At 38.2% G+C, this 14,030-nt stretch overlaps 1 protein-coding gene across 1 annotated transcript in view; it reads left to right on the top strand.

The window, feature by feature from the left end:
- The window catches only part of PTPRQ (protein tyrosine phosphatase receptor type Q), a 261,122-nt gene that overhangs the window by 161,757 nt on the left and 85,335 nt on the right, over window positions 1–14,030 (top strand). Inside the window, exon 44 of the mRNA XM_037042809.1 lies at window positions 786–1,109. Coding sequence (XP_036898704.1) covers window positions 786–1,109 — 324 coding nt within the window. The remainder of the gene's footprint in view (window positions 1–785; window positions 1,110–14,030) is intronic.

The following is a 14,030-nucleotide window of genomic DNA, read 5'->3' as shown; positions in this document are numbered from 1 at the left end:
CTGAGTGCATTGTTCTTTCCCACTTCTAACCATAATATGTTTCTATTTCTTGCCCAGTAAATGCCTATGCCTTAAAGTCAAGATATAAGCCTTATGTATCCTTAATCCCTAAACAGGCTCACAGCATGGCCCATGGTATGTGTATAGCAAACCAATGGTTACCATGAAATCTAGTAAGTGACTCCAGTAGGACCATGTGATTACAGGTGATATACAGATACCTTAGTCTGTGTATGAATCAGAGTGCTCGATGATGCTCTAGATAGAGTTTTGTTAATTTTAAATATGTGAAAGATAAAATAAAAATCAACTAACTATATAAATTATTTACTTAACAGGGTTATTTATTTAAAATCATTTTATAACCAACATTTACTGTACAAAGGGCGCACTGGTGTCTGTCTAGAAATTAAACTATAGAATGTGTTTCTTAGGAAGTGACGATACCTAGGGAAGGGCATAGGATTATATGAGCAGTTTTCCTTTGTACCAGTGCTTGTCTATGAAGCCAAAGTTTATGTTGTAAGAGAATTTGGGAGCAAAATTAGGAACAGAAATAATAGCAATTACTTTGGCTTCTACCCCTTTGACCCTTGGTCTCCGGAGCATCCCTTTACGATGCTGCTTATTAAATGTGTGGATATTAACCTAAGGGCAATTTTAATTAGACACTTTAGTATGCCTCTAGTTACATTATAAGAGGTACTTTTAAATGTCACTTTTCCTTCTGTTTACAAAATGTTTGGTAATTCCAAATATTTTTCATTTTTCTCTTTACTTTTTAGTTCCCAGTGTTCCTATGAATATTGCTTTTTCTAACGTTCAGTCAACTAGTGCAACATTGACATGGATGAGGCCTGACACTATCTTTGGTTACTTCCAAAATTACAAGATTACCACTCAACTTCGAGCTCAAAAATGCAGAGAATGGGAATCTGAAGAATGCATTGAATATCAAAAAGTTCAATACCTCTATGAAGCTGACCTAACTGAAGAGACAGTATATGGATTAAGGAAATTCAGATGGTATAGATTCCAAGTGGCTGCCAGCACCAATGCCGGCTATGGCAACGCTTCGAGTTGGATATCTACACAAACCCTGCCTGGCCGTAAGTTTTGCCCTGTATAGGCATATATATATTTTGCATCCAAGGAAAAGCTTTTTAAATGCTTTTCCATAGAAATCACTCAAAGTGTAGGTGAAGGTTACTCTTACATCTTAAATTTTGTATTTTAAAACTAACTACCCCATTTGCTGTAACAACATCATTAACATCAAATAATTTATATTATTACCATCTGAACACTGTCTTCATAAAATTGTAATGGCTTTCATGTAAAGTATGCATATGTGTGTACATACACACAGATTAGAGTATGTATATACATATATGTATACATATATGTATATATTATTCATGCAGTGATTTCTATTTCTGTTGTATTCAGCATATATATGTTAATTTCTATTTAATTATAGTATGTGTAAAATCACTGAACATAAAAATTACTGAGTCATGTAATAACATACTACTTTTAATTTCAATGAATACCAATAGGAAATTCATTTTCTGTCCTTTAGAGTTTTTCTCAAACTTTCAGAGGTGTGCAAAGGGCCCACAGTCCTATTTTGCAACAAAAACATTACAGCCTTCTCTTTATCATTGGGCTATTACTGATGATATCAAGAATGCTTTGTCCATGCCTGCAGTTTTCCTTCATATCTAAAGGATATGAAGTCAGGCTTTACAATCTTTTCAGTGACTGTAGGCTGGCACACACACACACCCAGATTTTCAGTGATCGATGGTTACTGTTACAGTCCTTTCTAGGCAGTGAGAGGCTTTATTTTCTAAGTCACTAAATGTATCTCTTGTTTCCATTCCCCAGAGTATCTGGCATGAAGTTTGTATAATGTGTCCAATAAATGTTTGTTAATGCAGTGCCAGCTCTGACTGCTCCCCAGAACTCAGATCAATATGTTTACCTGATCAATGGATATCACTGGGCATGTGTGTCAAATATATCTCCCCAAATTAGCGTGGTTTAAACACTAACCTTCTTATCCTTTCCTATCTTAGTAAAATACACCATTACTCACCTGGTTGCAGGAAATGAAAATCTAGAAAGGGTTTTTTTCCTCCTCAACTCCACCAATGCTATAGTTCTACTGTGCGATCTGACACAATCCTTCATTTGCTTTGTGGCCATTTTAGTCCTAGCCTTCATTACTGCTACCATATTAACCTTGCTGACCTCCTGAGCCTGCAGGCTGATCCTTTTCAAGATAAATTAGATGACAACACCTCCCTTTTTAAAGCTATCCAATGAGCCCTGGCTGGTGTAGCTCAGTGGATTGAGCACGAGCCTGCGAATCACATGATCGCGGTTTGATTCCCAGTCAGGGCACATGCCTGGGTTGCAGGCCAGTTCCCAGCAGGGGACTCACGAGAGGCAACCGTACATTGATATTTTTCTCCTTCTCTCCTTCCCTTCCCCTCTAAAGATAAATAAATAAAATCTTTTTAAAAAGCTATCCAATGAACTCCCTTTGTTGTTAGAAAAATTTTTGAAATTTTCAACATGATTAACAAAGACTTACATGACCTGACTCTTACCTAACACTTTAACCTCATTTATAAACACTTTCTTACTTACCCTTACCTTCCATTCACTGGTCATTTTTTTCTATTACCTGAACACACTGTAATCCTAGAATTTGGGTAAGGGTTAGTGTAAAGGTTAGACCTTTGCACTCTCTGTTCCTTTTGACTGAAATATTCTTTCACCTCCATCTTCCCATGACCAGCCTTTTTATTTTATTATTTTATTTTATTTATTTTTAGAGAGAGGGGAAAGGAGGGAGGAAGAGAGGAAGAGAAACATCAGCATGTGGTTGGCTCTCACATGGCCCTCACGGGGGACCTGGTCTGCAACGCAGGCATGTGCCCTGCCTGGGAATCAAACTGACAACTCTTTGGTTCGTAGCTTGCATTCAATCCACTGAGCTACACCAGCCATGGCTCATGATCAGAATTTTTATAATGCAGATCCCACCTTAAATGATCCAGATCAATTAAAGCTAGAGACTTTAGTTGCGTAAGCCAGTAAGAATAAATAAAATCGTAAGTGCAAATTTGATTAAAAAAACGGGACATGAATGAATAAACATTGAAGTCCCAGGGGCAACTAGCAGTTACCTGAAACGGTCAGACAGGTACCATAGTGAAAGAAGTAAACTGATATAATATAAAGTGATTGAAAGTGGTGGAAGCCATGGCAAGTTGATAGAGAAAGCACTATACTAAAAAGACTTCTGATGTTTTCAAAGAAACAGGACAGTTAATTTTTTAAATGTGAAAATATTCAATTCCTTGTTTGTGGTAGTTTTTTTATTTAATTATTTTTCAAGTACAGTTTTCTGTCTATTACTCCCATCCCATCCCACTCCCCATGCTCCCCCCTCCCTCCCGTTTCCATCCTTCTCAGTTGTTGTCCATGTATCCTTTATATATGTTCCTCTAAATCCCTCCCCTATTTCCCCTGAAATTCCCTCCCCTCTCCCCTCTGGTCACTGTCAGCCTGTTCTCTATTTCAGTGTCTTTGGTTATATTTTGCTTGCTTGTTTGTTTTGTTGTTTAGCTTCCTGTTAAAGGTGAGATCATATGGTATTTATCCTTCAACACCTGGCTTATTTCGCTCAGCATAATGCTTTCCAGGTAGTTTTTTTTTCAAATTTAGAAACATTCAGTTGTTCAAACCAAGCCCATCAGTAGCCCAGATCTGGCCTGTGGGCAGTTAATTTTTAATCTTTGGTTAAAATAGACTTTGTGTCTATTTGCTGCCATGAAGGGATTCCACCCTATTCCTTATGGGCATCTCATTTGGGTAGTGCCTGCTTCTACCTACCATACTGAATGACGGAGTGGACTTTCTAAATGCATAATTTCTTCAAGCACTCTAGACACTATGATGGAAAATATTTGATTAGCATAAAATAAACATTCATGTTTGTTTATAAATTGATCATATTAGCATATAACATGATCAATTTAGAAGCTTATAAATGAAATGTGGAAGTTGGATTTTTAGAGTCTTATGTTCTTAATTTGAAAATTTGAGAGCCTTTCCACTGGAATATCATTACTTTCATACCTTCACTCCCTACCTTAAGGTCAGTGACACAATCACCAGAATTTGGCTATTTTAAATTGCCTACTACTCCATTTTACTCATTCTGGTTTAAAGAAATAATGGTAGAATATTTAAAATATTTCACAATAGACTTCTGCCAAGAAGGAGGCATAGGTGGAAACACTGTGCCTTCTCCCACAACCAAGTTTGAATACAACAAAGGTTTGGAGAAACAAAGACACAACCAAAGGACAGAAAATTGAATTATACGGAAGTCCGACTACATCTAACCGGTCAACGGGGACGGTAAGAGGGGCGGAGCCAGCATCGAGTAGGGTCGGGCAGGACAGGGCCCCCGACCCAGGCGCGCAGGCAGACGAGAACCAGTTGGGGTGCGGGGCAGACCGCGGGCCTATATTCCCACACAGTGAGACAGACCATGCAGGCCCCAGGGGGCGAGGGCTGACGGCAGTGGCACACTTGCGAGCAGTGGGATGAAATGCATGGGCCCGGTGACAGCAGCAACTGCGGCACCAGTGAGGGCCGTGACGGCAGGCGGCAGACAGGACGCCATAGTCCCTCTTTGACCCCGCCCCCACATACAAGGTTACAACCCAGCGACTTAGTTGCCTTGTTCTAGTGAACACTTTAGGGCTCTGATCCTGCTATGGAACAGGCACGAACAACCCGAAAGATGGCACAAGAAGAACTCAAAGTGCAAGAGCCAATAACTCTCAGCGACCAAGAAATTGCCAGCCTCTCAGAAGCACAATTCAGGACACTATTTATCAGGATGCTCACAGAACTGGTAGATTATAGTCACAAATTAGAGGAACAAAGTCACAAATTAGAGGAATATATGAAGGCTAAACTAATTGAAATGAAGGGAGATGCACAGGAAACCAATAGTGATGGAAAGGAAACGGGGACTCAAATCAATGGAATGGACCAGAAGGAAGAACAAAACATCCCACCAGAAAGGAATGAAGAAATGAGAATTCAAAAAAATGAGGAGAGGCTTAGGAACCTCCAGGACATCTTTAAACGTTCCAACATCCGAATTATAGGGGTACCAGAAGGGGGAAAGAAACAGCCACGAGTGGAAAACGTATTTGAACAAATAATAAAGGAGAACTTCCCCAGTCTGGCAAAGGAAATAGACTTCCAGGAAATCCAGGAAGCTCAGAGAGTGCCAAAGAAGTTGGACCCAAGAAGGAACACACCAAGGCACATCATAATTACATTAGCCAAGACCAAAATGAAGGAGAGAATCCTAGAAGCATCAAGGGATAAGGGGACAGTCACCTACAAAGGAGTACCCATCAGACTGTCAGCGGATTTCTCAAAAGAGACCTTACAGGCAAGAAGGGGCTGGAAAGAAGTATTCCAAGTCATGAAATCCAAAGACCTACAGCCAAGATTGCTTTATCCAGCAAAACTTTCATTTAGAATGGAAGGACAGATAAAGTGCTTCTCAGATAAGGTCAAGTTCAAGGAGTTCATCATTACCAAGCCCTTATTATATGAAATGCTAAAGGGACTTATATAAGAAAAAGAAGATGAAAAATAGTAACAGTGAAAGGACAGCAAACACAGAGCTATTAACAACCACACCTAAAACAAAAGCAAACCAAGAGGACAGCTAGATCAGTAGTGGAACCATAGAAATGAAGAAGACATGGAGGGTTAGAAACAGGGGGGTGGGAGGGGGAGAAGGGGGGAGAAGGCACAGAAAATAGCATAGATGGTAGGTAGAAAATAGATAGGGGGGAGGGCGAGAATAGTGGGGGAAATATAGAATCCAAAGAACTTGAGACACGTGGTTATAAACTAAGGGGGACAGAATGGTGGGGGAGGGAGGGTACGGGTGGAAGGGATTGAAGGGGGGAATAGAACAACTGTAATGGTATAATCAATAAAATATATTTAAAAAAATATTTCACAATAAACATGAACTTTTTGTAAAAAAATTAACATTATTTTCCTAGCTTTACCATAATGTCTTTCTTTGCATTTGGTGATTCATTTGTTTGTTTTGCTCTTGGTGCAATGCAGAGATAAATCTTGGTTTTTCCTCACCCCAGCTTCTAAGTCTTTACTTGACTAATCTACAGAGGGACTTTCTCATGGAGTATTAGTTTGTTTTTTATCTAGTATTTTTCTTCTCTCTGGGTCTAGTATCTCATTGCCACAATTTTAATTCACCATCACAGAATACCTTGAGCAAAAGGAAATTTATCTTACATAGATTTTTCTATGCTACTCCTATTCCCTTTTCTTCTCTTTATTCTTAAGAGTTGATTTTCTACTCTGCTATCGTTCAAATAGAATTTTTAAAAAATTTATTGCTAGAGGATACATGAAAATTTGCCTTTATTCCTCTGTAATTGAGTGTAAAAAGTGACAAAATTTGTAAACAGAATGGGGAAAAAGTAGGTTTACAGCTGTGAGTATGCACAGCATAGTTTATTCTTGTATTAGTTGGGGTGCATGGGAGAGGCAACTGATCAATATTTATCTTTCACAGCAATGTTTCTCTTCCTATCTCTCTCCCTTCCCATCTTAAAAAAAAGTCACTGCATATCTTGTTGCAAGTTAATATATATGGTGAACTAACATGTGCTACAAGAATAGAAGAAAGAAATTAGAATAGTCAAGCTACAAAGGTCTTGAAGCAGGAATGTCTTTCAAATGAAAAGTAAGTCATGCTTAGATGTTGATTCTGCAGACCAAACATGGAAAATGTAGGCATTTTGAAACCATAAGAAATAATCTGGGACTTCTGGCCAAGATGGAGGTGTAGATAGATACCACTGTGCCTCCTCCCACAACCAAAAAAAGGACAACAAATTTAAAAATGGGGGAAAAAACCCCAGAACTGCCAGAAAATGGAAATGTATGAAAGTCCAACAATCAAGGACTTAAAGAAGAAGCATTCATCCAAACCAGTAGGAGGTGCAGAGATGGGCAGCTGAGATGGAGAGGACTCCTGGCAAGGCAGTGGTGGGAGGACCAGGGCAGGCAAGGCAGTGGCTTGCATACCAGGCTGTCCCACAATTGGGTGTGGATAAACTGAGAAGACCAACAGACCATACAAACCAGAGTTCCAGTGCTGGAAAATAAAGCTTCAAAACTTCTGACTGAAAAACCTTGTGGGGCTCTGTGGCAGGAGAAACTCCCAGCCTCACAGGAGAGTTCATTGGGTAGACCCACAGGATCCTACAATGTACAGAAATCAACCCACCTGGGAATCAGCACCAGAGGGCCCAGTTTGCTTGTGGGTAGTGGGGAAATGACTGAACGCTGGCTGGCAGAGAAGTGAGCAAGCAACATTGTTCCCTCTCACATCCTCCACAACATACAGTGCCACTACCCGGTGATGTGGGTTGCCCCCACCCTCATGAATAGTTAAGGCTCCACTCCTTACAGGCACTGAGACAAAGAAAATGGCCCAAATGAAAAAAATGGATCAAAACTCTAGGAAAAATAGAACTAAATGATGAAGAGATAGTCATCCTATCAGCTGCAGAGTTCAAAACACTGGTGATCAGGATGTTCACAGAAATGGTTGAGTATGGTTGAAAAATGGAGGAAGAAGTGAAGGCTATGCAAAGTGAAGTAAAGGAAAATGCATAGAGAACCAACATTGATGGAATGGAAACAGGGACTGAAATCAAAGATTTGGGCCAGAAGAAAGAAATAAGCAATCAACTGGAACAGAATGAAGAAACAATAATTCAGAAAAATGAGGGGAGACTTAGGGACCTCTGGGACAACTTTAAACATTCCAACATAGGGGTGCCAGAAGGAGAAGAGGAAGAACAAGAAATCGAAAACTTATATGAACATATAATGAAGGAGACCTTCCCCATTCTGGCTAAGGAAATAGACTTCCAGGAAGTCCAGGAAGCTCAGAGAGTCCCAAACAAGTTGGACCCAAGGAAGCACACACCAAGGCACATCATAATTACACTGCCCAAGATTAAAAAGAAAAAGAGAATCTTAAAAGCAGCAAAAGAAAAAGAGAGACTTACCCACTCCTCCACAAAGGAGTTCCCATAAGACTATCAGCTGATTTCTCAAAAGAAACCTTGCAGGCAATAAGGAGTTGGAAAGAAGTATTCCAAGTCATGACAGGCAAGGGCCTACACCCAAGATTACTCTACGCAGCAAAGTTCTCTTTTAGAATGGAAGGGCATTCTGATTAATAGCTTTTCCCAAATAAGGTCAAGTTAAAGGAGTTCATCATTACCAAGCCCTTATTTTATGAAATGTTAAAGGGACTTATCTAAGAAAAACAAGAATAGTAAAATGACAAACTCACAACTGTCAACAACCAAACCTTAAAAAAACCAAAAATGAACTAAGCAAACAACTAGAACAGGAACAGAATCACAGAAATGGAAATTCCATGGAGGGTTATTAGTGGGGAGGGGGAGTGGTGATAATGGAGGAAAAGATACATGGAATAAGAAGCATAAATAGTAGGTTCAAAATAGAAAGGAGAGGATGAGAACAGTATAATGCAGAAGCCAAAGAACTTACATGTACAACCCATGGACATGAACTAAGAGGGTGAAATGAGGATGGGATGTGGGTGCAGGGCAGAGAGGAATGAATGGGGGGAAATGGAACAGCTATAATAGCATGATTAATAAAATATATTTTAAAAATTTTTAAAGGAAAAATGATATAGATGAAGAAAATTACTAAGTTTTACATTACCTATCATTAAGTCAAAAATTATTTTTTTCATAATATATGAGAAGATAGAATTTTGAAAGTGAAAAACTTAACTGAATAACATAAAACACAAAGCAACAATAAAAATTGGTATAAAATTACTATTTCAAATATTGTGCATGTTATTCTTATGGCATCAAGTTGCGTCCATGCTCTTAGTAAAATAGAACTGCTTGTCAAAACCTGAAGCTTCTTGATAAGAAGCTAGCAATTGATGGGTAGTTTGAAATTGATTTATTCACTTTGAATAACTCAAATAAAAGACCAATGAACATTATTTTTAAATGTTCTAAAACAGGGTGTAGAATTAGAAAATATGTTGTATTTACTCTCTCTGAGCTAGTAAAGAAGCAAATCCAAATGAAAGATCCACTTTCTGAATCTGAATCTACCACTGTACACTACAGTAAAAAAAGAAAACAGTATTCAGCCAACACAAGCTAACATTTATTTCTCCCACATACTCTGATCTAGGTAACTGAAGCCAAACTGCTATTCTCCTTAAGTCATCTGTGTAATAGCCATAACTCTGTACTTAATACTGGGTGTATATAGATACCAACAAGCACAAACATTACAAATGGCAGAAACACTTCACTGGAAGCATTAAAATCTTGCAGATCATTTAATTAATCTTTTATTTTTCTGATTACCCCTATATTCAAAAGCAATTTGAATTGTGTGTGGGGGAGGAATATAGACTGCCAAGTTTCTCTGTGATGCACAGTAAGTACTTATAATGTTGAGAAAATGTACAACTTTAAAAGAGTGTGGGTGTGAAATTAGTATGGAATGAAATGGGAGTCTCATAATGTGCATCTCCTATGGACCACCGGGCCTGGAAGAGAGCAAGAAAGGCAAATTCCTGGGGTAGCACTTAGGTTGTGAAAACCACAGGATACCATACTCATGAGGAATTTTAACTACCCAAACATCTGTTAGGTTAAAAAAAATTCAACAAAACATGCCTCATCAAAGAAGATTCCAAGGAATGTAACTTTATGATCTAAAAAGAAGAAAAACAAAATAGGGGGCAAAGTATGCCTTAACATTTTTTAAAATAAGAAGTTGTTAATGACTTACTCAGTTATTTTCTTTATCATGTAATGCATTGTGCTGGGCGGTATCATAGCAGAGGTACATACTATGCTTCCTACAAACAAGCAATTACATAATGACAAGAAGAGGTGTTATCCATAAATGAACAAGAAAATATATTCCCCAACATAAAGAACCTGGTTTGATTCAGTGCATTTTTAGAATAGTCTCTACCCTGCTGGCACTAGGGGAGATAAATATAATTTATTCTATAGATGATGAAATAAGTTACATGTCATTGAAATTTTTCTAAGTTAATTGTCTGAGACTCCCAAATGTGTCATTCAAGAAAACATCTCTGTCCTCTAGACCTGTAGTTGAGAGTTAGTGATATGACTACTTAGGTCTCCAGCAACATCTCACACCCACATCACCATTGCCTCTTCCCCACTCGAATCGTTTTCCTGTGTGTTCCCTGCCTGAGTGCATTGCACCATTATTCACCTAACTGTTGAAATGAGCAACCTAGAAATCATTTTTAATTCTTTCTAGCAGTCTTCACCCCCAAGTCCATATCTGAGTCTTATAGAATTTACTTTCTAAATATTTCTCAAGTTTATTCATTTTTCTGTTAAGTGTCTCTAAATCTAAACCCTAAAAATTCATCTATTGGGTTATTATAAAACATTTCTAAATAGTCTTTCAGTTCCTAGTTTCTCTCTATATAGAGAGAAATATAAAATTCCTATACAGTAGAAATATAGGTATATGGCCATGTTATTTGTCTGCTTAAGATCTTTTATAGTTTTCTATTTTTCTCTTGTGTAAAAATTATACTTTTGAGTATGCTACATAAGGTCCTTTATGATTTTGCTTATATTCTCTATATATATTTGGTTTTGTTCTTTGTGCTCCAGAATCTTTGTTTTTTTTTTCCAATTGTGCTTTCTTTTGGAGAGCAGCCTTCTATAAATTCCTATTTCCACTGTCATCGCCCAAAACTTGTTTCTAAAGTACTCATTGTATAGTATCATAATTACTTACTTCTCTCTCTTCTGTGGAACTTGGAGCTCCTTAAAGCAGAGGTGACCAGGTGATCCTGTCTGATATGTGTTTCTACCCTCCATACCTATTCAACATTAGAGACTGAATGAATGTGGCACTTGAACCTGAAGAATGCATTTGACATCAATGTGAAAGTATCTCAGTGTCAGTCTTCTCCATATTGCAAAACAGTTCATCCTAATTTTCATCATTTTTTCCCTCTAAATTATCCTCCAAACATTTGCATTGTTATTGCCAAAATTAAAATTTTTCATGTTTGACATGTTCAGCTTCTTTTATTTCACAAAATGAGTATATTTTGTATCATTAATATTTTTTGATTTCCCTTTTCATTAACACAAGAAGTATTAATTACTGCACATAGGAAAAATATGCATGTAGTACAGAAGTACTTTAATCAATAAATTAAAATAATAAATGCCTGTTTTAAATAGGTTGAAGTATTAGCAATATTTAAATGATTGACTGAGGGAGCAAACTCTTAATGAATTTGTATAGCAAGCTGTATCATAATAGGTTGATAGTCCATGAAGAAAGCAAAGGAAAACAATATCTAAGTTTGGGCTGTAATGTGTGATTACAAGGAGAAAGTATTTGGATAAAAATAATAATTTATAGCCCTGGCTGGTGTAACTCAGTGAATTGAGCGCGAGCCTGCGAATCACATGATCGTGGTTTGATTCCCAGTCAGGGCACATGCCTGGGTTGCAGGCCAGTTCCCAGTAGGGGACACACCAGAGGCAACCATACATTGATATTTCTCTCCCTTTCTCCTTCCCTTCCCCTCTAAAGATAAATAAATAAAAATGTCTTAAAAATAATTTATATAACATAATACTAAAGATATAAAATTAATAAAGCATTCAGCTGTGTATTTAATTCTAAAGAGCTATTTCCAGGTTATTAAACATGTTTTTCAGAATTAAAAAAAATTTCGAGACATCATTACATAAGCCCATAGAGTGTGTTTTTCAGTAAAATCACTCAAAATCAAAGGAAATTTTAAGGATTATCACTACATAATATTTTAAAGTCAAAATTGTAGAAAACCTGATAATCTTAAGGAAAACAATCTTTTTCCTAACATAGCTACCTGCATTTTATCATTTAAAAATTCAAATGAACTCTCTCATTTTCTTATTTCAAACTTCATATCTCATGTTGACTTTAATTTATTTTTTCTCTTCTGAGACTTTTTTCTCTTGGTTTAGAAAGAAGTGTAAAGTAAGCTTACTTCTCTGTGTATTTGGTCATTGACTTCAGTTCATGTCTGACTCAGTACTAAGCCCTAGGTCAACAAAAATTCAGCTCTATTTTCTTCTACATTTACTAAGAAAGTGGGGAGAACTTTAATTTCACTATGGAAAACTCCCCATTCTGAAAAGACCACAGGATTTATATGGCTGGTAGGTTAAGGTACTTTCTGGTTGACTGGGCCCAGTAACTGAATTGAGAACCCTTGGTTGGATAATAATAATAACAAGAGCTAAGCTTATCAAGTGTTTACTATATGTTGGCACTATTCTAAGAACTTCATACATTTTGATTCATTCATGGACGTCATTCATTTCCAGGGTAGATCCTTTGCTCTTAGGTTGTAACTAAGTCTTGGGCAAAGGCTCATGATGGGATACCAAATACCAAGAGGTGGAGGGGTGTCGAGTAGTATTACAAAGAGGAGATACTCAGTTGAAATCATAATGCAAAGGAAATAATAGTAAGCACTTAAACTGTTTAATAAAGCATTCAACTCTATATTTAATGTAAAAAAAGCAAAAGTAAGACTGTTAAGCTACTTTTCCAGACTACATATAAAAATAGCTTGAAATCCCATCTGTATAAGCAAATGGAATGTCTTTTTCAGCAAAAGCACTAAAAACTAAACAGTTAAAGGAAATTTTAAGGATTATCACTGTGTGGTATTATTAGCTTTGACAACTGGGACTAAGAAAGACCTGGAGACATTATATAAGCTTCCAGTGAGTAAACCAACCATCTCCATTCCCTATCAAATTGGATGGGATTTTTCCCTAACACTCACAACTTTAGACCACACTTTTGGATCCTTCCTTCCTTCCTTCCTTCCTTCCTTCCTTCCTTCCTTCCTTCCTTCCATCCTTCCTTCTCCCTCTTTCTCTTCTTTTCTTTCTTCTTTTCTTTCATTTTACCGTTAGTTTACCTGCATACAATGAATGGGCAGACAAAATAGCAACATTTACCCTGGCCCTAACATTCCTTATGGCGATAGTCTCTTCTGAATTATTCCAGGTTGATCCTACACAGAGCTTCAACAGAGAGCTAATGATGTTTTCTTAGATTCTCACGGAACATGTTGACCTGACATCAGTCTAGGAACTTTGTTACACAGAGGGAATGATGGTAGGGAGAAACGTTTTCTGGATCATCCAGAATTAAAGTAAGAGACTAGTCTGTGGACCTGATTGGCTGGATGTACGTGTGAAAGTCTATCACCAGCTCCCAACATCCCTCACCCCCACCCCATTACTTCCCCTAGCCCTTACTGAACAGCCGGTTAATCCCCCTTTTCGGCCTTATTACCACTGATCGCCTAATCTGAAGAACAACCACACAGCTTTTTCAAATGGTATGTTGATGTTGTGGAGCAGCGGTTCTGTTTTTCCCCCCAAGGAGCCTATTTGTGCAGACCAGGGACAGGGAGGCTCTAAATCTAATGGAAGTTACGGGCCTCTCAGTGGTGAGGTGTTGTTCGCGTTGGCGAGGAAGGACCCGGTGGGGCAGGGGGAACCTGATCTTGGGGTCTTGGAACTGCGTGTCTGCTGATCAGTGGCACTTGCTGCCCACAGTCTCCCCCGCCTTCATGATCTGGATTGAGAGGGCACGGGTATGGTTCTTAAACTAATACAACAGGCATTAGAATCAGTAGGGGGCGGGGCGGGGGCGGGGCGGGGGCGGGGCCTGGTTAAAATGCAGAGGCTGGAGCCTAGGCACGGCTTCTGACAGTAAGTCTGGGGTGTGGCCTCACGCTTTCCTTCTCTAACAAGGACCTAGGTAACATTGTTGCTGCTGGT

The sequence above is a fragment of the Sturnira hondurensis genome, unplaced genomic scaffold, assembly GCF_014824575.4.
Source record: "Sturnira hondurensis isolate 20B ecotype Veracruz unplaced genomic scaffold, ASM1482457v3 Scaffold0003801, whole genome shotgun sequence".
Taxonomy (NCBI): domain Eukaryota; kingdom Metazoa; phylum Chordata; class Mammalia; order Chiroptera; family Phyllostomidae; genus Sturnira; species Sturnira hondurensis.
Note: the sequence above shows the minus strand (reverse complement) of the source record. Positions and strands in the feature narration are given on the sequence as shown.